The sequence below is a fragment of the Cyrtonyx montezumae genome, unplaced genomic scaffold, assembly GCF_038088225.1.
Source record: "Cyrtonyx montezumae isolate F1298 unplaced genomic scaffold, pur_monq_1.0 scaffold_6, whole genome shotgun sequence".
In the NCBI taxonomy this organism is placed as follows: Eukaryota; Metazoa; Chordata; class Aves; order Galliformes; family Odontophoridae; genus Cyrtonyx; species Cyrtonyx montezumae.
The window spans coordinates 11,413,232-11,439,237 of NW_027072067.1; the positions used below are offsets into that span (position 1 = coordinate 11,413,232).

At 46.8% G+C, this 26,006-nt stretch overlaps 2 protein-coding genes across 2 annotated transcripts; both read right to left on the minus strand.

Moving 5' to 3' along the window:
* Positions 1 to 15: 15 nt before the first annotated feature.
* ACOX2 (acyl-CoA oxidase 2) lies at positions 16 to 14,865 on the minus strand. The gene is made up of 14 exons (XM_065749865.1): positions 14,403 to 14,865; positions 14,164 to 14,326; positions 12,258 to 12,409; positions 11,716 to 11,823; positions 10,999 to 11,118; positions 10,725 to 10,840; positions 10,143 to 10,315; positions 8,771 to 8,933; positions 7,839 to 8,029; positions 6,834 to 6,995; positions 5,758 to 5,863; positions 3,169 to 3,386; positions 2,138 to 2,270; positions 16 to 1,512 (listed from the first exon to the last, which is right to left on the minus strand). Exons 1-14 carry the CDS (start codon positions 14,560 to 14,562, stop codon positions 1,450 to 1,452), a joined length of 2,028 nt encoding a protein of 675 aa, XP_065605937.1. The 5' UTR covers positions 14,563 to 14,865; the 3' UTR covers positions 16 to 1,449.
* A 3,020-nt stretch (positions 14,866 to 17,885) lies between these two features.
* On the minus strand, positions 17,886 to 25,789 carry FAM107A (family with sequence similarity 107 member A). The gene is made up of 4 exons (XM_065749360.1): positions 25,488 to 25,789; positions 20,450 to 20,624; positions 18,747 to 18,903; positions 17,886 to 18,345 (listed from the first exon to the last, which is right to left on the minus strand). The coding sequence occupies exons 1-4, from the start codon at positions 25,549 to 25,551 to the stop codon at positions 18,238 to 18,240; spliced, it is 504 nt and encodes a 167-aa protein (XP_065605432.1). The 5' UTR covers positions 25,552 to 25,789; the 3' UTR covers positions 17,886 to 18,237.
* Between the last annotated feature and the right edge of the window lie 217 nt (positions 25,790 to 26,006).

The window sequence follows — 26,006 nt, forward strand, 5'->3', positions numbered from 1 at the left end:
CCAAAACCTTTTTTTCAGTGCTGTGGAATAGCACATGTGCTCTGCTAGGGCTCCATTCTCTTTCATTACTGATACAACTTTGTTCCTTTTTGTCTTAACCAGTTGATCAAGCTGTCCTCATCATAGGAAAAAAAGACACATTTGGAAAACTGTGCATTTTGACCAACAGAAGGATGACAAGGATTTGTGTACTTGCTGTAAGGACAGAGGGAACAGAACACCCAAAAATACTTGTAGCTGCTAAGCAGTGTTATCCTGTTTTAGTGATTTATCTGATAGCTGCTTATATCACAGTTATAATATTTTTATATATGTAATACAAATAACATTCTGTGTCTTTAACTGTGGATTGCTGTTTCTGATATGTTCAAGTCAAGGAATTCAGCTTCTGTGTTCTTACCTAATGTCACGCAGTCATTTCTGCTTTTCTTGGCCACTGTGTCACTGTTATTTATACAATTTCTGGTTATGTTCTAACTTGAATTCTGTTGAAAGTAGAGATTCAATGTTTATTTTGACCGAACGGATCACGTTCTCACTTGAAGTTCTTGTCACAATGGTTTCCTACCATAGCTGCTTTGCTTCCTACAGTGTGGACTCTCTTTAGAGATGTAAAAGGGGGATCTGGATTCCTCTGGTTGTTGCGTCCTCCTGGAGCCTGGGGCCTTGCATCTCATCTCTGTCGGGCCTGCCTGAAGGTGTGTCCCTCTGCTGTATTTTGTCTCCTCTTTTCATGCATTTCAGGGGCTTTGGCTTTTGTATTAAGACCTTGTAAAAGCTTCATTCTTCGAGAGCAGAAAAGGCAAGCTGAACTGATGAAGTACAGCAGAACTGCTGGTAAGAAAGTATCTGTGTTGTCACTGAATTATAATGGGTCACAAGGTGTTCTTTGCAACACTTCATTTACTAGCAAATTAATGAGGGGCCTGGATCAGCTTGCCCTTTTCGTAATTGTAAAGTATAATAACTAGGGAAGGAGTATTTCAAATAAGGTACCTTGCTGCAATCAAAGATTTATTGAAAGACAGTATGAATGGCTCTGTTAAAGTAACCTCTGCAGTCAGGAGTTGACATCAGCTTTGTGTGATTCTTCATGAGCCGGAAATACTTGACTGCTGAGCAAGTTCAGAGCTCTTTCTATTGTCCAAACAAGTGCATTTTCTAATGTGCTTCTTGATCTACAAGAAAAAGTTGTTCCTCAAAAACAAGGACCAACAAGCAAGAAAACAACAAAAACAAGACTATTTCTGCCTAGGCTACTTCAGAACAGTGTGCACCACTCAGAGTTGTTTGGCTTCTTTCTGATTAAATGCAAATGGCTGGCTGAGGATCCTGTTTCATACTTGAAGCAATTGCAAGTAAGCAACTGATGATTAATCTCTGATTAACTAATACTGCTGCTTCTGATGCTGCAAAGAGCAGGTGCAACCTTCACTTAGATCACAGTCTTCATAATTTCGATAGCTTGTTGTGAAGAAGTGGCTTCAAATACTTTTCGTAGGCTGGGCTTATCTGTTTGGAAAGAGAACGTGGAAGGGAATGGTAGTTGAGGAGGAGCAGGTTATACTTTCGTTTTCCTTAGGACTGAGCTCTGAAATGCAGAAACTAGATTTAAAAAAAAAAAACAAATGAAAAACTCAACTTCAGCTATGTGCAACGTCTCTTCCCCTGTAATATGCACTGTCCTTTATAACCAGTGCATAGTACTTCTCATCCCAAATGTGACAGCATACTATTTAACCTCAAAAAAATGTGCCTCAACCTGAATGTTCACTGAAGGCAAGTTTTGTGTTCAGCTGTAGAATTTCAAAGGAATTCCTGATTACCACAGTAAAAATCTCACTTAAGACAAAATGAGTTTTCAAATAGAGCAACAGCTATTTGCATCATGAGGGATTTTACTTTTCTCCACAAGCTGTGGTTCATAGCTATCTAGCCCATGAGCTGCTCCATGCCTAAGCTTGGGCTATAAGTGGAGTAATGGGAAAATCAGGGTTCATTGTTCAGAGTGAGATAATGAGGGATAGGAGGTCTTACTCCACACACTTTTATCTGTATGGCTTCTATTAGAAGAAAAACAAATAATTTCTGCTCTGGCTAATGCAGAATTTGCCTGCCTGTAATCCAGCATCCTTACCTGCTTGTTGGTCGGAGCCTTCCGAGCCCACTCGTAGAGCCGCTGGTAAACCTGTCCATCGTAAGCACCAAGTGCAGAATTCAAGCTCTTATCCGTGAAGTCAAAAGCATCCACTAGTGGAACAGCATCCTTCCTAAGGAGGAGATGAAAAGAAAAAGGATCAGTGTGAAAATCAGCTACACAAGTTCCTTGGTCTGAAATGCTTGTGCGAGTTTTTCCCTTTGCCTACATCGCACAGAAGTTCTGCTTTGATTCCTCAGAGGTGTGTTCTATTAAAGCCCTGAGTACAAGTCTCAAGCTTATCACTGCTTTAATTCTGTCATTAGTTCCAAAAATATTTGCTGTTTGGTTTGGTTATTCAACTCCTGGTTATGGTGTGTTCCTGCTTCTCTCCAGGTGACCTAAGTAGGATTTCACACACAGAAGCAGCTCACTTCTCTGCAGCAGGAGTTAATCTGCTCTTAACAGCACTGAGGAGTGAGAAACGAGCCCTTTGTGTGAGTGCTGTGGTAAGTTAAAACCTCAGCATATCTCAGAAGCCGTGTAGTTAGTAATGAATAGTGCTGAGCAGATGCATCTGATCTGGCTGTAGTCAGAACTGTTTAGGTACCTGCTGCAAGTTGGCCATGGCAACTGAGTAGGCAATATTAGTGCAGCGAGAGCAGATTTCACCGTCTGTAATAGGTTGTTGTATCTGCTTCCTGTAAGTGATGTTCTGACTAGATATGTTCCTGCTTTTGCTCTACTGCAAATGGTAATGTTCAGGATTTCTTGATTTATACCTCAGGATTTCATGTTCCATAACGTTAATCTATTGATGGGAGCTGGAACCTTAGATGTATTTTGCTGTGAAAATGAGCTTTGTGCAGACGTTTTAGTCAATTTCTAATGCTGCCAGGCAATGAAAATAAAAACTGAATGAAGTGAGTTGACTCTGAACACGTTGCCATAGGTACAGCAGTACCATATTATGTTAAATGAAGAGAGGAACTGAACAGCTGCGTATCTCTTATTGCGCTGCAGCGGCTCACCGGACGATCGCCAGGAGGTCCAGGTATGATGCTGTGACCATGTCCATCTGAGCACCAGTTATATATCCATCGTGCAAAAAAATTCCTGCGTTTGAGAAGATACCGTGTAAGGCAAACAGATCACGAAGATGTTTCATAATGTTCTGGATGCCAGCCGTGCTCTCAAGTTTTTCCACAGTCTCTACAAAGTTTTTCACAGTGATGTAGTGGCAGTGAGCCTGGAAAATGAATACAGTCAGCAGTGAATGCACCTCTAAACACTTTTAGTAGGCCAAGTGACACAAACGTTCTCACAGAGAATATAAAACCTTTTCATTTCACTGGCAGGTTTCCACTCTGTATCCCTTGTCTGCTGATTGACTAAGCATTTTGCTTTCCTGTCTTAGTAAAACAGTAGAGGAAAGGATTGTGGGTGTAAGCAGTCAACACTGGTATTTGTAAACTCTAGAAAAATGCTTTGGAAATCATGGCAGTACTTCACATAGTTTGGACAAATACCCAAAGGTTTCGTGTGATGGAAACACACTGGAATTGCTTGTGTCGATCTCTACCAAATGAGCTTTGGTTATATACAGCAGAAGAAAAATCTCTTTGTTGGGCTTATGGTACGTTGGACTCAGTGGCTGTATGGCTTCAGCTCTGAAAGCATCCATTGTCGGTGGAAGAACAATCAAACTTACCTCTTGCTTTTGCCGTTTTAAGTAAACTGATAATTTCTGGGTCAGACTCTAGCAGAGCGTCTGCTCACTTACAGACATACTAGCTCAGCACAGCCTAGCTCCAAAATGAAACTAGATGACTCCACCTGTTTGTGGGGGTGACTTTTGTTATGCTGATATTCCTCTGGGTGGGTAGTGCTGTTGCTATCTGCGCATTTTCATTCCTCCACTGTACAGTTCTCCCAGCTGTGGGTGTATGCAAGGCACACCTGCATTGCAGCATGGTCAAGCAGTGTGGAGGTCAGCGTGGACTGCAGAACCTGCCTTCTCAGCTGGGTGTCTACTCAAGCAATTATTATCTATGGAGTCTGCAGCAAAGCTATCACTGGTGTCTGAGCCACCTGGCTGAGAGCTGGTAGGCGTTTGTTCATAGAGCTGCTGTGGCAGCAATGTGGGTGAGTCTCCAGAAAAAGAGTGGAGTAGAAAGTAAATACTGAAGTGCCCCAAGAAGGCAGCAGGCTGGCATGGGTGTAGGATTTTAGGATGACTTTTACTTTCCCTGCAATATCTAAGAAGCAGTGGGTCCCTTCTTTGTGTATTAAGCTCTTCGGAAGTAGTTTCTTTCTGAAGAATCTTGCTTCTCCTTCTCCTCCTCCTCCTCCTCTTCCGCTTTTTGTTTTTGTTAACCTTACAGCATTGAACATGTGCTGCTTCTGCTGAGTTTGTGTAATTGAAAATCAGGAGTGACACACAGCAGACAGAGATGATCACAAATAATGAGGTTACTGAGTACCAGCTCACTTACTCAGTAAGTTCTTGTTCAAAAAGATTAAGTAACTGCACTTATAAGCATGACAGAATCAATGCTTCTAATAGCTTTGAAACAATTTCACTTTTTTGCTGAGAGAATTTGGCTCATCAGAGACTTCATCTTATTGACTGAGTACTAGGTGGCTGTTCCCTTGGGCTCTTTCCTACTGTGGAATCATCTAGACGTTATTGCTGCATTTAGCTATGTGTAGGGCTCCTCTTTCCCTTGGGGAACTTCTTCCTAAGTCCATTTCAGTTTGGGTTGGCTCTGGCTGAACCATGGATTACAAGATGTTTTTCATTAAATGTTGAATGAGGCTGAAATAAGCCATGGATCTATTTCCAAGTCTTACCTTCCTCAGTTTAGGAAAGAAGGGAGACTTACACTATAATTGCAGTCAAATTGCATGTAACCACATTAAAAAATAATTTTCCTTCCTGGAATTACTGAAGTATCAGTGATTTTTGGCTTTCTTTTAGGGCCCTTCTACTCTTCGGCTTTCTTTTCTGCTTAGTTCTATATTAACTCCTTGTTTTGGTACTGATACTGTTGTCCTGATCCTATTTCAGCTGAAGGAGAGCAGATTGCCTATCTAACCGTGTGAACTAGGAACTGCTTTTAGGTCTCTTTATTTGACTTTGCTGCTTTGATTTCTTGCAGTAGTAATTAACATTGTATTTATCACCACTCTTAATTATTTTCCTCCCATTTATCTTTCCTTGCGAGAGCAGCAGATAAAAGAAAAACAAGTGTGTTTCACCTTTATGATGACTACCAGTCTTTAGTAGGATAGCGCTGGGGAGGCTTGGAGTTCTTGTAAAAAGATGAGCATTAGCTGGAGATGGTATGTTCTAATTGCAGGCCGTGGAAGGTCTGATCCTGCTGCTATACTCTAATCTTTCTCTGCCTGGCTTGGTTTGATGTCCAAGTCTTCAGAGTTGTTTCCTAGTATGGTTTTCTGCTGTGCAGACCATGCTGGTGCCCTGGTCTTTGTGGTGTCCCTTACATGTGAACAGAAGGCACTAAAAAAGCATTGAGACTTACAGGCTAATCATGCTGTTTCCATTGCATGCTGTATCCTAACAACACACATCAGATGAGGACACAAATGTTGCTAACCTTTGCAGCCTGTACCAGCTGCACTGTGCACTGGTTCCATGCTTCATGACTTTCAGCTCCTGACTGAATCAAGTCCTGTAGTTTAGCTGCTGCACTGCTTATCAGTCTGGAAAATTGAAAAAAAAGTATGCAAAACAGATTTAAGTATAAATATAGCAGCCCACATGCACTCGTTTCATACTCAGACTTGCGTGTGATCACGTGGCAAAATGGAGTTTCAGTATTTAATGTTGGCTCAGTCTGAAGGAGCTCTTACAGAAAACCCAGGCACAAAAAGGGGAGAAGCCCCCAAACCACTCGGGTGCTGAAGGATTTCTGCCTTCAGCCTCCATCATAGTTTATCAGAGGTCTGTGGAGTTTTTCTTAGGTTTTGTTTAAGGAAAGCTTGCCAAACAAAAAGGAACTAGTAGTAAAATTAGACTGATGTTATATTGTTTTCCTGCCTTTCTAAACAGAGCTTTCACGAAAGCTTTCAGAATAAAGCTCTGCTTTTTATCACTGTGAATGACTTTAGGGTTGTGCATCTGTTTACCTGGTCTTCAGAGATGACACTTCTGTCACCCATAGTACTCATGAGACCGTGCACACTACCATTCTTAATTGTGTTGAATAGTTGAAATGATGACTAGCTGAAAGACTCCAGACAGAATGAAAGGCTCTGAGATTGCTTTGTTATTAACTGAACACAAACATCACTTTCTCAGGCACATGAAATTTTAACTTGCTATATAGAACTGCACCAAGTCCAATTGCCTACAGGCTGGCAACTCACTAATGTGGTCTCGGATTTACTTAAACAGTGTCATCAGCTTTGTATGGAATCAGCTCTCTGTGGAATACAGGTTTTGTGTAGCACATGGCTTAGGAAACTTTGATGTTCTGAATATGAAAGTTTCCTATTGAATGTTTGCCATGGCTGCTAATCCTGTGGGGGGGTTAAGTCTCTTTCAGGAGTACATAGTGCCAGTTCTTGTGGAATTTGTTGTTTTGCCTCTCTTTAAATCAGGGAAGAAGCTGAGCTCTTAACACATTTCTGCTGCCAAACAGAAACCTCCACTCCCTTCTTCCGTACTGACCTGGTGGCTGCATGTTGATAGGCATCTGTGTACATGTCTGGGCTGAGAAAATCCAACTTGTCCTTGGCTGGACACTTCCCGGGTTTCATTGCAGCCAGATAAGTGACAGATGGTGGCACGGGCTGGCCAGCGCTAGCTGCTGTGAAGCACTTAATCAGGAACCTGGGAAGAGTGTAAAAATCAGACCAGGCCATGCTCGTGATCTCCACACAGCAAGCCAGACGTGAGGTGGGGCCTCCCTGGGTTGGGTGGGAAATAGTAAGGTGCAACCTATCCCATTAGCAGCCCCAAATGGACTGAGTAAGTGATGAGCTGTTGTTTTCTGTGGTATTCATAGTAACCTGATCTGTGAGGCTTGGATGGTTTTGTCTACTGCTTCTAATGCTACAGAAATCTGTAGTGATGAACTTTTAGGATGGAATTTGCAAGAAGAGGTGATAACGAGTACAGAAGTGTATGCATATGTGGACAGAGGGATGTTGTAGCACCTTAGTCTGTGGGAAGTGTGCTGGTTTTCTCCTAGTAAAAGTGCATGTTATTAAAAGTTGAAGCAGATGTAGTTTATTTCTCCTATATTTAATCTGCTGTGGATAATCACCCATTTGGTGTTCCTGGAGTATGACTCATCTAGAATCATATCCAACAACTTTGCCTTCTCTGAATCAAAGTCACTTTACCAATATCAGGTAACATCTGTTGCTTAGAAAAAAGAAACCACAAAACTTGTATTGCAACACTTTTGCTACACTACTAGACAAAGAGGAAAATGAGGTTATGCTGAACAGCACCTGCCTATGTCCCCAAAGCTGTAAGTAGTAGAGAGAGGCCAGTTCCCACACACTCCTGTGCCTACCAGACAAAGTTTGAATGGGTTACAGCTTGAGATGTATTTTTAGAAGGTGTTGTGAGAATGAAGTAGCTGGTTATACTGGTTTTGGAGCAGAAGTGCTAGAAGTTGAATAAATTAAGGGGCAGGCTTTCAGCTGAATGAATTTGAATTGTTACCTGGCAGTTTGCAGGAGCAAAATGGTGTTTTCCCCTTCATAGATACAAGAGGCAAGTATCTTAGTGTACAAGGAAGGCAGTCCACTCAGCAAAGAGTAACCGTGTCCCCCACATGCCCTGAGGCAGATCTCCACTCCTGACGTGCAGTACTGAGTAACCATGGCTTTAAAGCCTGCTGATAATGCATGAAGCTGTTTGATTAAAAAAAAAAAAAGAAAAGAAAAAAGGAAGAAAAGCAGAGTATTAATGACGAAAACATTCTAAGCAATCCTCTTGAGTGTGCTCCTGGGTATGAGATGTTCCTCTGCCAGTGCAGCCCTGTGCCTGGCCTTTGGTTTCTGCTTGGATGCTGCACACGCCTGTGCTGGGCACGGTGTGGTTGGCTTACACGTTTCTGGTTTTCTCTCAAGCTGCAGTGGCTTTGGCTGCCTTTGTTCAAAGCATGTTTTTGTTTTAGGCTTCCAGTTGCCAAATCTTATGCTCTATCTAAAAAGTTTTGGTTTTGGCTCGGAAGTGAATATTTGCCCTTGTGTTTGTAGATGAAGTTGTGAAATACTGCTTAACACCACCAGCTACTGGGAACGAGGCCTTTATCAGATTATCAGACAAACATGATTTTCAAGGACATCTCACTCTGCGATAGTTCCCAAAGCCAAACATTTGGGGTGGTACAACAGATGCTGTTGCTGAGTGTTAGCAGGCCTGGGTTGTGGGCCCTGCTCACAGTGCAGGGGTTGGTGCTAGGTGATCTTTAAAGATCCTTTTAAACCAAGCCATTCTGATTCTAAGGTGTTTGATCCTTTAGCACTTCAGCTTTCTCCTGTTACCTAGTGGTGAGAGCAATGTCTGTCCAGTTTGCTAAATTACACTGGGATGAGAAGAGCAGCACTATGTGCAAAATAGCTGTGGGAGCTGATCTTGTGGTGGCTCACCTCTGGCAGTGAGTTGAAGTTCCTCCCTTGGATCTCTTTGTAACCCCTGTCAAACAGCTCGTGCAGGTAGTTGTTGATAAAATGGAAGGCATAGGCTGCTGCCAACTGAGGCAGCAATTTCTCTTGCTGGGTCTGGTAGTCAAGGATTTTTGCTTCTTCTTCCCTGTTAGAAGATAAACGATAAAGTACGGAAATTGAGGACACAGGCACAGCTACTGGTAGTTAACCTAAACTATGTTTTTCATTACCAAGAAGCAGTACATAAATAAGGATCCAGTCTGGTTTGTCTCCCTGAGCTCCAGCTCACAAAGCTGGCAGACAAACAAGCCTGAATAGGAAAACAGTGATTTCTCTGCTGCGTTGGGGAGCTGGACTGTCAGATGGGAAAAGGTTCCACACCATTGGTCAGTACAGAGGGCAGACAGGGTTTTTCAGGGCAGCAGGCTGAAAAGAGGTGTAGCCAAGGCAGTGGCACAGCACCCTGAAAAGCTGTTGTTTTTCAAACTGGCTCCTCTGGTCAGCAAGGAGATTGCCAGCCCCAGCTGATGCTCCTGCAAGGCAGGCAGAGGTGGCTGTGCTCTGACACTGCTTCCTGTTCAATGTGAAATGGAAATGACTTGGTTATAATTAAGCCTCTCTTAGCTGCACCTATGCTTGTTTTATTTTGTTTTGTCAGAAGCTTTAACTTTTTGAGCTAAATAGAAAACAGAAAAGCTTCTTGCAAATAGAATTACTTTTTGAATGTAGAGTTTGGTTAAAAATGTGGAGTTTCTTCTCTGTTGGGACAACTCTTCAGTTTCTTTGAAAATGGCTCAGTCTAAATTATTTTAAGCTTTTTGGGCTTTTTCTTTTTAATGTTCTTTTCCTCTTCCGCTGTGTTCAGTATACTTGGGACTTCAGGTGATGCAGTGAGTTGTTATAATAACTCAGCATGCTGTGTTCTTGTGTTTGGTTTGCATTGGAAACAAGCTGTGTTCTCGTGAAGTTCTTGCTTTTGGAAGCAGATTTAAGAGGGAATTTTAAAAATCAATTCAAATGAAATTAACTATTTAAAAATTACTGGGATTCTTACCAGACTAAAGAAGCTTACTGTTGAAAAATGTGAATGTTGGAACTATGGATGCTGGAAGTGTTTTAATGTTGCATCCATTAGTAAGATAGAATTCAGTAACTTGTCTGCTTTGTCTGGGTTCTGCTGAGTTCTGGGCAGGCTGGGTGAGAAAAGCAAGTTGCCTGTGTGAACTACTGAGCTGTTCAGTAGGACAGGAAATAAGCCAATGATGTGCTGAAAGGTAAGCTGAGAAGTGGAAATACAGAGTGGTGAACACGGTGTCAGGTCCCTTCCCACTGCTGCAGACTTGCGTGGCATTACCCGGGCTTCAACTTGGACTGCCGGCGAACCACCGAGTATCTGATGGCAATGGTGCAAGCTTTCATTAGGGGCAGAATAACTTCGTCTGAAATGAGGGAAATGCGTACTGAAGTCATGGTGAAATAATTAATCTGCTGTGACCCATGCCTTACGTAGGTGCCATCTGGCTGGACCTGGAATAGAGAGAGGATTTTAGATGTCTTCTTTGATAGTGCAGCTTCCCCCTACAAAGGATGCCTGTGTAATCTGTATGCGTAGCGTAAGATTAACAGTGGAACATTGCTCTGAGTGCAGCACTAAGTATTCTCATGTGTGCTGGGTGAAACCTATCTGTTTGAAGAGAGAAACCTCCTGCTTTTGACTCAGATATCTTCTACGGTCTCGTAACCTTTGAATGTGGAATTCCAGGTGCACAATTTCATTTAGGATTTGGGTAACTGCTACCCTTGATAAAACTTCAGAGACTTGCACATACACCTTAAAAGGAGATTTCTGTCCTAAATTTAGGCAGGTCCCAGTTGTCTTTCTGGCTGTGTGATGAGATTCTGACCAGGCAGTCTGTGATCTGAACACCTTACGTACCTCACAGAACTTGTTCAGCATGTTCTCTCTGGGGATGCGCACGTTCTTCAGCATCAGGTAGCCATTGTCAATGTGCTCAAAATTCATTTTAGGACCAATGTCTCCTGCAGTTATGCCTGCAGCACGAGAAAACACAGCCTATTTACTTTCACTTGACCTTTTTTCTTCCATTTTGCATTGCACCGTGGATCTGAAAGGAAGGGCGCATTCAGCTCTGCTTCCCCAACGTGGGTGATATCGCCAGAGGGATCCAGCAGTGTCTGGAAATGTTTACCTGGGCACAGTGAGTGATCCTGAAGACTGCGGATCTGCACAATGAAGGGATGCACGCCGTAGCACTTCCCGTGGATGTAGAGCTGGGCAAAAACCACCGTGTGTGTTGCTGACCTTCCCACTGCAAGAAGAGAAACAGCCATGTTCCCTTCAGACCTAGGCACAGTACAAATGCTTCACAGCAGTTAATGCTAATTGTATACTGGGTATTGCTAATGCATGGGTCAGGGTGGGTGTGATCGACAGGTGCTGGGAACTGGAGGATGCCAGATCTGCATTCTGTGCTGCTCTTGGCTCTAAGGACGTAGCAAGTGAGCATCTGCTCCAGCTATCAATGACTGACTGATGAACTGAAGTTTTTCATGTGAAACACCTTCCTGAGGGAAGCCATGAATTTCACTCTTGAATTCTTCATGCTGAGGCTTGCCTGTTTTCAGGGAATTATCTGCCTGCAGCTTTTGGTCCTTTGAGTTTTATTTACAAAGATTTGATTCCTACAGAGGCAGGTGTTTCCAAGGGCTTTAACAGATAATGCTGGCTTCCTTCTGGCCTTTAAAGTTTCACAAAAGCCTTAGATCTCATTGCCTCAAGGTGTTTGCATTTCTTATTGAAGTCCTCTGCTGGCACCTGGACCCTCAAACATGGAACTTAAGCAAAGCAGACCAAGGAACTGAAGGAAGCAAATGAGGAAAACCAAAATATCATGTAGGGTACTTACTGTCTCCAGGCCACCACTTCATTGCAGAGATCGTTGGTGTGTTCAGTATAAATTCCTGTGAGTTGATATCAAAGACTGCTGTTGTTTCTAAACCCTGAAGGTAAGTTCCTTTTTGGAAAAATAAATAAATAAAAATCTTTTGGTGAGGGTGATCAGACAGAGGGGAGCATTCCTGGGAGCTATTGTGGATATTATTGAGCTTTTTGGGGTTTACCTTCCTGCTGAGAACAACGTAACACTGGAATTCCCCAGTGGCCTCAGGACACACCATCTCCTGCAGAGATCTCCGAGCCAGACTGTACTGGGGCATGCTGCCTGGCTGCTGGTGACTGTTCCCTTCTTCCACAAGGACCTACCCTTGCTCTTCCTATTTTTTTCTGCACTGGCAAACCAAAGCCAAGCATCTCCATCTTGCTGAGAAAATGTCATGCTTCCTTTAGGATCCCCACCTCAATGACGGAGACAGTTTGAACTTGCACCCCCTGAGAATCTGGGCAGGAGCCTTTCACCCTACAGTAACTGTGATTCCTCTGTAGCCTTACCATGTCCCAGTTCAGTCTGACCATAGCTTCCTATGAGCTGATATTCAGTGGCAAGAGGAATCCACTTGGCCACCTGTTTGTCTGAGCCCAGCATCGAAATGCTTCTCATGAAGACCCGGTGGAGAAGAAATGCTACATCTCCTGAAAGCGCCCTGGAGAGAAAGCACAAGTGGTATTTTTACACTGATGAAGTTCCAGGGATGTGATTAATGAGGCAATGACGTGGTGGCAGTTACTAGGCAGTACCACCTGCTGGATTTTGATTTCAGTGTTGTCATATTCAACACGATGTGCAGCATCAATACAACATTGCAGGAAAAGTGATTTTTCATGCTGGTTTTGTTCCTTCTTTCATAACACGCTTTGCTTAAATGTCACTAGCTCGTTATTTCACTTGCTCTGGGAGGAATTATCTGTTCTGAGGAGCAGATGCTGAGCTCCTAAAACACACCGCCCAGCTCCATTGGCCCCATGTCTTTGACAGCTCTGTGAATTCCTTGTGTCTGATTTGATGTGTTTATTTTTTTTTTTCCTGTGGAAAAAGAAGTCAAATCTGTGCTGGTACCCCCTGTTTTATTGGCTGGTCAGTGCTCTGCCATGGGGCTGATAGTGCTTCCTAAGATGCACACAGCTCTATTCCAGCAGCTGAGTATGTGCATTCTCACACCTAAAAATAAATGGTGCTGCGATTCTCATTTGCTTGGCTTTACTGCAGTGCTCTCAGAAGCATCGAGGCTGACACTTCTCATTTTTAACAAATGACCACGAGCTTTCTTTTATAATGGACCTGTGAGAGAATCCGTCATGTTGAAAAAGCAGGGAAAAATATGAACAAAGAAGCAGTTAAAATGAAATGGCTTTGATTAACAGAGATAAACTTAATAAAACCCTGTCAGCCCGTCCAGAAATGCTGCTTTAACTGTCATTTCAAAGCTGGTTTTTAAATGTCTGACCATGATTCAGCCTGCCTGGCACCAGGACTTTGGTTAATGAGAAGTTCCTGCTTGCCTGGTATGTCCTAAGAAAGGAGCTGTCCTTCCCTGCAGCCAGACTGAGCGGAATGCTCCTGGCATGGGGGGGTCTGATGACAGCAAGCAGAGGTGGGGTTTTTCAAATCTGGGATATTTTTCTTTTGAGAGAGGGCTGTGGTAATTATCAAGTCCAAGAGCTCTTGATGGCAAATGTCCCCTTTATTGGTGCCACACACCCCAGGAGGCAGAGCTTAGCGTAATGAATTATCACCTTTCATGTGATGAAGGACTGGAAAATGACTTCGAGTGTCAGTGGCTGTTTGTGAGGTGCAGGCATTGCTCTTCTGAATGAGGCTTTTAAAGTTGCACCATGCCTTGATCTTGCTGATACCCCACTGCATGGGCAGTGTGCACAGCCAATGTGCTGCTGCCATGTGGCACAGGGGAAGGAAGGGTGGCAAGGAGTTATAAAGTGGAGCTCAACCCCCTACCAAGTGTTAAGAAAAGGAAATGTTTAGGAAAGGACAGTGAGAAACACTTTCCTCTTCTTACTTACACATTAAATGGTGGGTTTTTTTGTTTTTAACACAATATGGGTTTTCCAGACACAGAAAGCATCATTTTAGATTTGTCCGTAAGCCAGTAACGTAAGCAGAATGGCACATTCACAGCACCTGCAAGTGGCTGAGCTGAGGGCTGCAGTGGGTGAGGGCAGTGCTCGGGTGGCTGTACCACACTGCTGCACTCTCAGCTGTGTCCATCTGCAATAGCAACTTTCCCCCTTCCCAAGTGTGCTGCCCAAGTGAAAACCTGCAGCATGTTTCTGCTGTGACCTGAGCTGCTGCAGCTGACCTCTCCAACCTTTGCTCGAGCTGATTCTTCTGGAAAGCAAACCTTTCAGCAACAAGCAAGTTGTACGTTACAAAGAAAATCACCTGTAAACGTATACAGATTCAGGTCCGTCTTCGCTCCATCCCAACTCCTGCATCTTTTTCCGGACGTGAACGGCCTTTCTGACTGCTGCTTCGTACCGCTCATTCTGATTCTGGAAGTACTGATTTTCTCTGCTGAACACCGGGTCGCTCTCGATAACGTCCACTGGAAAGCAATGGGAAACATTACCCCTGCAGGCCGGGCTGCGGAGCAGCGGGCACAACACGGCCGCCCTACTCACCCACTGCCCGCCGCAGCCGCGTGCGCTCAGCCCCCCCATCCAGCACAGCCGTCAGCCTCGGCACGCAGAAGGAGCCCGTCAGCCTCTCGCTGGCCAGGTCGGGGTTCACGCTGGCGAGGCCGAAGCCCTGCGTGTCCTTGGTGGCATCCAGAAGGGCCATCGTGGTGTGTTACCGGGGCTCCTGAGTGCAGGGATCCTCCTGCAGCTATCGCACAGCTCTTCGGGCAGCGGAACGGAGGTGCACTTTGTACGCGAACCTCTGCGCTGCTTTAAATAATAAAAAAGAGCCGTGACCTCCGGGAGCGTTTGGACACTGCCCCGTCCGTATTGCGACAGTGGGGAGGGGGAAAGCAGAGGGTCCGCTGGGTGCTCCAGATGCAGGTCTTAGGATTTCTGTAGCTTTACTTTCAGCGCTTTTCCAGCAAGAGGAGAAGGGATATTACACAACACATGCCCATGGGTAAGGCACTCCCAGCGCCCGCCCCTTCCCGTCCCTGCCGGCTGCGACCTTGCGCACCCCGCGCCAGCACGGCTCGCCCCGGACCGTGGTGCCGGGAGTAATGCGCGCTGTGAGTGGCAGGCCGTGCAGATTTTTCCCTGCCTCGCTGCCTTTCCTTTACCCTTCCGAGGAGCAGCTCCCATAGACCACCTCCCTCCGCCGCCCCTCCCAGTCCCAAGGCTGCTGCCCTTGGCCCGATCTATCCGTCGCTTTGCGCACCGCCACGAGCCTCTCCCGGTGCTGCCACTGCTCTGCACCGGGTCCCGGCACAGCAGTGCCCGCCCCACTCACGGTGTGGGTGTGGGTGTGGATGCGGATGTGGGGCGGCAGGGAAAGCCCTGCTGTGCTTTGTTTAGGGTTAGTGCATGAGCTGCCTGTTACTGACTAGCATTAAGGTCAAGGTGACAGCGATAAAGTGAGAGGTGATGGCCTTAAGTTATGCCCGGAGATGCTCAGGTTGGGTGTTAGGAACAATTTCTTCTCCAGAAGAGTGGCAGTGTGTTGGCACAGGCTGCCCAGGGAGCAGTGGGCTCATCATCCCTGGAGGTGATCAAGACATCTGTAGATGTGGCGCTGAGGGACATGGCTTTGGATGTGGGGGGGGGGTGCGGATGGTTTGTTTCTTCAGAACTGCCTGCGTTAAGCAGTGTGAGCAGCGACAGTTAACACAGTAGTTGCACAACATGCGTTTATATATATGTACAAACACCAACGCAATAGAAACTATATACCACATAGGCAACATACAGTGCAAAAAATTGTCTTCTGTCAGTATTCTGATTGTCTGCATCTTCCAGATACACCACGTTTATTTAGGAGCATGTTCTAAGGACACAGGCCCCCAGATTCAAAAAAGTTCATTTAAAAGGAAAGGACGCACAAAGAAATCCCAAAGCCTCGTGCTTGGAGTGTCCACTAGGGTTGCTGGGGTCCTGCAGTGTTGAGTCCTGCCCTCTGTGCTCTGCTTGCTATGGACTCTGTTGTCTCATCGCAGCTGGAAGGATTCCTTTGGACTCTTTTAGCATAGCCTGAGCTAGGACAGTGCTATTGGGCCGCCCCTTTTCCTTCTGGACACCTGACAGCACTCGGCAGTCCCAGACTGCAGCCCCTCTCCATGCTTGGTGGACACTGGGTGAAAGGAAGACACCTTGGTTTTTTTTTCACATATTCAAGAAGATAACAGCAAAATGTTCTCCACTGTGCTGTGCACTCAGCTTCCCACCCAAGGACTTGTGTAAGTGCCCCTGTCCCAGGCAAGGAGCGCCGACAGCGCTTATTTCACCTGTGCATATGGAGTGACAGATTGTCTCTTCTGGAGTGCATTTCCATCTGTGGCAAAATTACAAATTAATTTGCTTAATCTTTTGGAGCTCTTTGATCAAGGTTACTCGATCTGTGTCATAACTGCTCACAAAAACAGCTCGGTACGTTCTGATTTGTTACTGAAACTGATAATGGATGGAGTATTTTAAAGCATTCTGTACAGCTCTGTACAAGCATCCTTAGCAAAATATTTTTCTCTTATAGAAATTTGGCTTTTTTTTTCCCCTGTCTGAATTGAGGATCCTGCTTGATGCTTCTCCCTCATGGTTTTAATTACAGGCTGTATGAAAAGCTTCATGGTGGGAAAAGATGTGACAAATCCTGTCAGATCTTGTTTGACCCATAGGGACCATATGCACTGGATTTCTGAAACAACATCCTTTTTAGAATAAGCATGATGGGCGAGAGGCTAAAAGTTGCCACAGGGGCAGTGCTGTGAGATGGGGCTCTCAAGGGCTGAGACCAGGCCAGGGTTTTTGTGATACAGTACTGTCCAGAGGCCCCATACCTGTACTGCTGCTTTTGATGTGTGACGTTGCTCAGATGCTTCACTTGAACTGCCAGGCTGAGCAGCATCCTCAGAATGAAACACCCTGCTGGGCCAGAGGGATGGGGAATGGGTTAGGAACCTCTTGGTAACAATGTGATAAACTGCCTTAATTCTCATATGGATCCACTGAACACTGTTTAACTATGTACCACCTTCTCAGCTGTCCATTCCTGTTAATTCTTGCTGTTTAAGAACCACCCTTTGAAAGTAGTCAGTGAGTTTTGCTGTTGAGGCTTTGTAGCAGGGCTGTGTGAGAAGTGAAAAGCTGGGATCTACCTGAAGGAGCAATTTTAGCTCTAGATTTGGACGTGTCAGGGCATGGATGCCCCATAAATGTGGTGTGCTCCGTCCATACATGGTGCAAAGGCTCCGTCTACCTCAGCTTTGCTCTGACAGCAGCAAGAAGATGTTAACCCTTGTGACATGGCAACTGCGATGAGGCAGCACAGTTCTCTGGAATAAAGGATAAGGACTGAGAAGCAGCTTTGCAGCAGTACCTGCATGCCCCATAGCCCCCAACACATGCTGGTGCCAGCTGTGACTCCCACCAACATCCTGACACCAGCAGGCATCACAGGACAGGTTTTGCAGGCCACTGTGGTGGTGGCACATGTCCAGGGTGAGGGGCTGAGGTTCAGCAGTGAGACACAAAGCAGTTCATCTCTGCTCCTCTCTGCCAGATCCACAGGATCCTACTGCCTGCTCACTGCACGCTTCCACTCCTACCTGTGCTGAAAGCCCCAAGGTTGCTGCACTGAGTATTTGCCTCTCACCTGGGGCTTTCATGGGAAGTCCTGTGTATTTTCTGCCTAAGCGTGGAACAGGGCAAACAGCTCAATAGCTATTTACAAGCAGGTTTGAAATGCAGCTTAAAGATGTTTGTGAAGAACAAGAGGCTCCTGGCCTTCCAATGCTGAGCTGCTATGGGCGCTCAGGATTTGACTTTTCATGTAGAGACACTGCTTGTCTCATGTGGTGCTGCAGTGCCAGAAACCCTTGGGCTGTTTCCAGTGATACACAGATCATCACTTTAGTCACCACGCTGGGTTGTAAGGAGGTTCCCAGAGCTGCAGCTACCTTCCAGCTGCCCTGCTTGGTGAGCCCACCTCCAGGGGATGTGGGTCCCCCCAGCCCGTGGCAATGCCTATCCCTCCACTGGCTGCCCTGGCTCACACCTTGGCCACATCTTGAGGGTTAACCAGGAGTTAGCTGAAGGTTAGCATGCCCCCACAACTGGGGAGGGAAAGGACATTGCTTCGTTCTGCACCGACTTGTGGTGGAGCTCTTCAGTGAATACCGCGCCTTTTCTGTCATGAGACCTTCCTGGGGTGGGAAAACCTTTCTTGTCCCTTCTACTGGAGCAAATGTTAATGACATGAGTAGCCCCAAAGATGTGGCTGTGAGTGTCCACCATGTACAGAGACATTAGCCTTGGTAGGATCCCTGCTGGGTTTTGGCAGAAGCTATGCTGCTTTCTCCTCCCCAGTCACCGTTGATGTTCTTCTCAGATTTTCTTTGACTTTAATGAATTCTGGTGCATGGTCTTCCTGCTTCTCCTGCTCTTTCTCCAGCTGTAATAAAGAAGAGTCATCATTAGCTGTACCTTCTAAAGTACGAAAGTTCATTATCTACTTTAAAACCCTGGGTTCATTACTGCTGTGTGTCAAGTTATTATTGCTCAGAACTGAATAACTTTGTGCTGTGTGTTGGTGCTCTCTTTTTTTCCAAAGCTATATTCACTATCAGTCTCTTTGCCAGGTACACCAGTACACTTGGTTTTCTCCCCAGAGAGGAACATGTCCACTAGGCAAGCAGGGATTGCTTTATCTGAAGAGCAAATTCATTGCCAGGATGAGGCCATGCAGCTTTGTGGGATGGGAGAGAGGGATGGTGTACCCTGGCTCCCATTTCATGGTGGGATACCAACACTATTCTACCTGGGGCAGTTAGAACACCCAGGGATGGGTCCTACCTGATCCAGCCGCTGGTGCCTCTTCAGTAGCTCTTTTTCAAAGGGAGACTGCAACTTCTTGGCCTCTTCCTCTTCCTTCTTCTGTCTGAGGACCTGGTTTCGCCGTCGGTGCTCAAGCACCCGCTGCAACTCCGGCTTGCTGTCCACACTCAATCCTCTGTGGACCAAAAAGCAGACAAATGAGGGTTGGAGCTGCTCACCCACCATCCCCCTGCCCTCCTGGCAGCCCCTAGAGCCTCCATCCCAACTGCTGCCACACTGAGGTGCTGTGCCTTTCTGTGCAGAAAGAGAAATGGGCCATCCATTTGGCTTGGGCTGGTTTTACTGTCATTTGTATGGGTGAGAGCTCCAGCCACGCTGGGGGAATTGGTAATAATGGGAGATTTTTTTTCCACCAGCAGGGGTAGTCATTGAACTGCAGTAACTGTCCTGGCAGTTCAGCTTGCTCCAAAGCTGATGATTTGCGGTCCCTGCTGTGCCTGAGTTTGAGCACTAATGTTTATCCCTTGCAGCTGACCCCAGACACTTTTCTACCTGCTTCCATCCCCTAAATATGTGTGTGTGGTTGTGCACATCATCAAACCTTTGCTGACTTCCGGGCAGACTTCCCTGCAGCCACAGTTTTGTGTTGCTGAATGAGTTATGAAGCAGAGATCAAGGCAGCTTTCAAATAGGTTATCCTCTGCAGTAGCAACTGGAGCATAAATAATTTGGGAAGAATCATAGAAGTAGTTGGCTGAAGTCATGTTTTTGAGGAGGAGCTGAAGATCACATAGCTGCCACCAGAGCCTGACCTCTCCTGGACGAGGCTGAACGCTTACTGCCATCAGCAGGCTGAGGGTGTTGGAAATCCCAGGGAAATATTTGCGGGAGAGGTGTTGTAACATGAGGGTTTCTGTGGCAGACAGGCCTGGGGCTTGACAGAAGGTAAGCCTGCTATGGCTTGCTGGAGAGACAGATTTTGCAGTGTTGCCTTTGAATTTGTTACTGCTCCTGGATTTAATCAGCCTGTCCTGTTAGAGCCCAAAGGTGTTGACTAAGATAAAGTTTTGTTGCACAAGCTGCTGATGTGAATTGCTTTCTGCTTCTGCCTAAGGGAGAAAGGAGAAATGGGAGCAAGCACAGATCCTCCTCTCTCCTCCCCTCGGTATGAACATGCAGCAGACAGCAAAGCTGCTGGATTTGCTGGAGACTTAGGGTTGTGTATAGATGCTGCTCCTCCTTCCCTCTGGGAGCACTGTGCCAACTTGCTGGCTGCCCTAAAGCCACCTGGGAGATGATAGCATCAATTGTGCCAGGAGATCCTGAGCAAGGATGCTTTACCAGGCTGTGTTACGGTGTTTTAGGAGTACCTGCCTGATTCAGATGACTGTGTCAGTGCTGGAGAACGGCCTGGGCACGGTTCCTGTAATTCTCCTGCATCTGAGCAGTGAACCCTATGGCAGGGCTGTTGGCTGAATTTACGCCTGTCTTTTACCCTCATGATGAGCACAGTCATTTTGAACACAGGCTCCGCTCCTTTTTGATTAGAGATCAAAGTGTGTCAGAATGTTTTAGGGCATTTTGAAAATGTTTGCAAATAACCTGTCGCATCAGAGAAGAGTGTTTTGGTGTTTTGTGCCCTGAGTCTGTGTGCAAGTGACAGGGTTTATCCCATCCTCCAACCACAGGTGGTGCTCTGCACCGCTGTGACCTCCCCTCACCTCTTGTGGTTCATCAGCAGCTCTCTGTGCAGCTCCTGGTGGCTCTTGGAGGCTTTGACGGGGTTGAGAAGCTTTTTAGGTTTGATCAGGTCTGGGTTCCCATCTATGTAGTCCGGGTGAGTCAGGATGCTCCTGCTGTCAGGGTGCTCCCGCTGTATTTCTGTGTACATCGATGCTGGAAGACAAGAGAGGTGCTTGTGGGTGGGGTGCACCCGTGGGAGCCCACCCGTGCTCTGCTCCCTGGGCAGGAGCAGCTGTGCTGGGGCACTTGGTGCGCCTTTAGAAAATATTCACTTTGGAGAGACACATATTAATTAGATCACTTCTAAATGACTTGCCAGTCACTTGCTTCAGTGGCTGCAGTGGGTGGTGCCAAGGACTAATTAACGTTAAGATAGCTGAGCCAGAGCTGACATCAGGTGCAGGGTTGGAGCTGCAGGACTTAGGAGTCCTGGGAAGTGCTGCTGAGGCTGACACCACTCATCAGCAATGGGTTTTGCTGATACTCTGCTACCCTAAAAGTCAGGATCCATCCCAGTGCGGAGGTGAGCGTAATTCACATGTGCAGCACAGGATCGCGCTATAACAATCAGTGTGTTCTGGATGTAGGAACAAGGGCCCACGCTTTTCTAAGCGGTGGCAGGTTGGATTTCAGTCAAGCCACAGGGCATGCTCACTGCTGGCATTTCCCAAGTACTCTACATCTCACCTTTACAAAAAGCCACACACAAAGGGAGTGCAAAGCACAAATTATAGGGCAAGATGCGTGCTGCGGGCTGTGCTTTAAGAGCAGAGTGCAGTTGTGCTGGCTGCAATTATGCCAGGGCATGGCCTCCTCAGGGGCTGGGAAGAGCCATTCATTCCTGAGGACTCACTCAATGAATTTGGGAGTTTAGTGGTAAGAACAGAAAGTACCTGGAAAGGAGTGTAGGCAGCTCCAAGTGCTCCGTTATTACAGTATTTTGGGGTTCCTAATGGGAAGGCGTATGGGTTGATGGAGCAGCACAGAAAACAGCTTTTGTTCAGCAATGCTGTCTCCCTCTCTTATCACAGTCTCATGTACAAAAGGAATAAAATCCTTTTAAAAGAGAAATCAATAAAATAAAAAAAAAGCAAGTGAAAGCAGGCTGGGTCATTCTTTCATGGGCAGTAAGTACTCTGCGAATATAAAGTGGATTGCAATCAAACAGAATTGTGAAGAAATCATACTGCTGAAGAAATGATTCAGTATCAATCAACTTCTCATTGAATGTTAATTTGGGCAGTGCCCTGCTGCTCTGGGAACAAAGGAAAACAGATTGGAGCCTGTTAAGAGTGTAATTGGGGTGAATAGTTCGGTACATATTCACAGGGCCTGGGGAAGCTGGAGGCAGAGGTTTCCTGTACCAGGTTATTTTCTTCCAGCATCGCAGGTGCTGTTGGGGGCAGGGAGCTGAGTGCTGAGACTGCACCTCGCCCTGCTTGTGGGGTGCATGGGGGAGCAGCCCAGGGTGAAGGCAGCACAGTTTGATGGCTGAATACTGCTCAAGGAGAGCTGGTTTTTGAACAGTGGAAAGCACATTGGATATTCACCGGGGTGACATTGCTGGAGTGCATTCTTCCTCCTTGTCCCTTTTCTGGGGGTCTTTTCCATGGGAAAAGAGGCATGCAAAAGGCAAGAAAGGAAGGTACAGAAGCAAAGGGCTGTTTTGCTGTGAATGAAGTGGGTGAGCTCCTCTTTCCCTTGGCAAAGCAGTGGCCTTATTCTGCAAACAGAAAAGAAGGAACTTCAAAGACTGCCGGGTGTTTTCAATGGGAGCACCGCTGGCCGGCTGTGCAACAGGAGGTGGTCTGGGAAGAAACCACAAACCTCTCGACAGGAACCCCACTTTAAGTCTTCACAACACATTCATGTGGAGCAATTCAAGGAATGACTGCATCTGCATTGAGCATAAAAAGAAAAACGAGGCCCAGAGCACTGCTGGGGGTTATGCTAGGAGTAAGGACAGGGCATCGTTTCTGCTGCGGGCTGGCAGAGAGGGACCCCAGGCAAAACGCTTCTCCTGCAGTAGATCTGTCATCTTCAAGACACAGTGTAATTCATGCCTGTGTACAGGGAGACAGACTGCTATCAGGCTGCGTTTTGTCATTATTTATAGTGCTGGAGGTGTAAATCAAGGCAGGTCTCTGCGGAGGATTTACAGCAGGATGTCTGGTTTTGCATGATTCAGCCATAGATCAATGAACAAACCTCTGCTCTGGCACCTCCTGGGCCACCGCCATAAATCAGCGATAGGTGCCAGGCAGTTTTATATTGTTCTTGGCAAGATATAAACAAAAAAATGCATGTGCATTCTGACACCCTCAGCTGTACTCAGAAAGACAGTGTGACCTTCCAGACAGATCTGCTTTGGACTGTTGCTTTTCAAAAGTAACCATGTTTACTTCAACAAGTTCAGCCTTTTGCTTGCTCTTAAATATTTTCCCTTTCTGGGTTTCTGTTCGCCCGAGGCTCTCTAGGAAAGCTGCATTTCCATGCTGCTTCTCTGTACACACCGAGCAGGAGTGCCTGGCCCTGGGGGCTGAGGCTGCTGGTGGGTATTGGGGTGAGCTCCCCGCCTTCCTCTGCCCTATGGAAGACCCCAGTGGAGGGGCTCAGCTCTCTGGGGGGCTGGAGAACTACTGCTCCCACCCTGGCATTGGGCTGCCTGGAGGAGACAGATGACTTTTTAAATAGCTTGGTCTGCTCTGACTTCAAGCAAAGCTCAAATTCCTGGAAATCCATATAAATCCTGGGGGACTTTAGGTAAAATCACGAGTCTGCAGTCCTTGTCCAAATTTCTTCTGGTAGTGCTAAGCCTCAGTGTTTTGGGAAGAAGAAAATCAGTTTTGGAATGACAGTAAATGCCTTGGGGCTCTGGGAGGTGCCCTCTGCAGAGCGTGAATGTTGAGTTTCATGACTTCGTCTCTGCATGTGGGGCTGTCCCTCTGCGTGGCGGCCACACAGCCTGTGCTGTTCCACTGCTGGGATGAAAATAATCCCCAGGAATGCTGTGAGGGGATTATAGGGCCAGGCAGGCAGGTAAGCGGGGTGCTGCTCTGGCTGCCCAGCTCAGGCTGCTCTTCTCGAGGGGAAAATACTTCAGGGATCGGAAGGAAAATGGAGTGTTTTCAGTCAAAGTGTTGGCAGGCTTTTATTTCTGCTGAGAACTGATTTCCCAGCAGGAGCATCTAGGGAGAGGTTTTTCAATAGCTGCAGGAAGTGATCAAACTGCTCTTGTTAAAAATACTTTATGGGAGTCCCTTTCTGGGCAGAGAATGAAGCCTCCATGAAATGTCAACCGTGTAAAAATGGGCAGAGGGCTTTGCTCTGGGAATGGCAGCCGGGGTCAGAGGGGCACTGCTCATAATTCTGTGGAACATGGTGCTTGGAGAGGGAGATGAAATGGGGGTAAAATCATAGCATCATAGAATCATTAAGGTTGGAGAAGACCGCTAAGATCACCAAGTCCAGTCACCGACCCACCCCCACCGTGCCCACTGCCCGCAGCCCTCGGTGTCGCATCTTCATGGTTCTTGAACACCTCCAGGGACAGTGGCCCCCCCACTCCCTGGGCAGTTGTGCCAGTGCCTCACCACTCTTTCTGAGAAGAAAGTTTTCCTAATACCCAACCAAAATGCAGACTTACAGCCCACAGCCCTGGCTCTGGGTTTGTAAGACCACTGAGCTGAGGTTTTCTTTGCAGATGTGGCCACTGGAAGCAGAGCCTCTGGTTTCTGTGTGCCTGGTGTTTGTTGGTGAGTACATATTTTCAGGGAAGCAGCACATTAGTGGCGGGCTGCTGGACGGAGCTGGGCACACATCCCTCAAGGAAGGAGTCTGAAAACCACTGTACTTAACACACAGGTTGCCCAGGCAGGTTTAGAGCTACTTGCACAAGTAGTCAGAGCTGTGTGTTAGTGTAAGTTTAAAAGCCTCATCTCACCTGAAATCAGCAATTTCTTAAAATGAAACTCCAAACAAAACTTTCTGCCTGTTGCTGGTCCCCATGTGTCTCAGCATCCCTCCATCGTGCTGCATCAGCAGCTCGGCAGCTCTGTGTCCCAGGGGCCTGGCACTCTCCTTTGGCTTTTCACCACACGACCGCATCATCGATCAATGATACGCGTGCCCCAGAATGGAAGCAAAGAGCCTTTGTCTGCTTTTAATCTAGGGTTTTAAATAATTAAGCAAGCCGAATTCTGGTATTTATAATGCAATGAGGCAGATGTAATTTGATGTGGCCGCTGTGGGAAATGGGTCCCAGCCATGGGGTCGCTCCTCGGAGCAGTGGGCACCGAAAGTCAGAAATAGACCCCATGGGGTCGTGGGGTCAGAAAGGGAAAGAACCACAATGGTATCTGCAAGCCTCTGCCCTGCCCTCTCCTCTTGCTAAGGGTAGGCATGTTGGTTAATAATTTCATTTAATCACCTTGGACTGTGATAAGCAAGACGCTGGGGCTGGGATCCCTCTGTTAACCATTACCAGGGACGCCCGCCCTCTGCCTTTTGTGAGCAGCATGTGGAGCAACTCGATTTGTTCTGTTAAGCAGTGACAGATGCTCAGCAGTCCTCGCTAATCGCAAACTTATTTTTAATATATCATCAAATATTTGCTGTGTGCCTTTCCCTGTGTGGAGACATGCATCAATCATTAATGAATGTTTTAAGGTAGCTCAGAGGGGTTTTCTGGAATGCAGAGAAGATTATTTCGCACTGAGCTGCAGTTACATCAGCAGTACCCCCTGTCCCACCTAACTCCTCCCTGAGAAGAGCCTCAAATTGTGCCGTGCGTTGGTTTAGGGAATTTCTTGTTGGATATGGGTTTGTTTTCTGGGCAGCACGGAAGTGCTACAGGAACCTAATACATCCCAAAACAAACTTAAAGCAGAGTCCAGAGCCACCTGTGCACAAATAGAGGCACGGTGCAGAACCCCATGGGGCTCCACAGCCCCTGCATAAGGCAGGGAGGGGACATGGGGGTGTGGGAACATGGGGACCTGGGGACCCTCTGCTTACCTGATTTCCGCAGTGTTCCCCTGGGGAGCTCGGGAGCCCCGTGCTGCCCCGTGTCCCATGACATGGGGCCGGGTGGCTGCTTCTGCCTGCTGTGCTAGTGCTGCTGGCCTTTGGGTCTGTGAGGCTCCCCAGCTCCTGCGCAGTCTCTCCAGTGGGGTGAGGATGGAGGCTTATGTGGATGCCACCTCCCTGCTGCCCCACGGGGACCCCATGGACCCCAAAAGTTGCTCCCTTTGCTCTTCGCTGCCGGCTGATGTTTCCCCAGAAAATCAAAAGCCAGTGGGTTTTCTCACCCCCACAAAAAGAAGAGCTCCTCGTGTGCCCAGCCACTGAGGGGTTGTGCCCCTGCTCCACTGAGGGTGATTTCTCCCGAGTGTGCCTTAAACCACGCTCCCAGAGAAATCAGATCGGCCCAGAGGAAGCCGCACGCCCACTCTCTTTAGCAAAGCACTGCAACAGCAAAGCCCGGCACCAGGGCAACCGCTCGTGTTATCGTGATCGTTCTCGGCACGTTGCGAC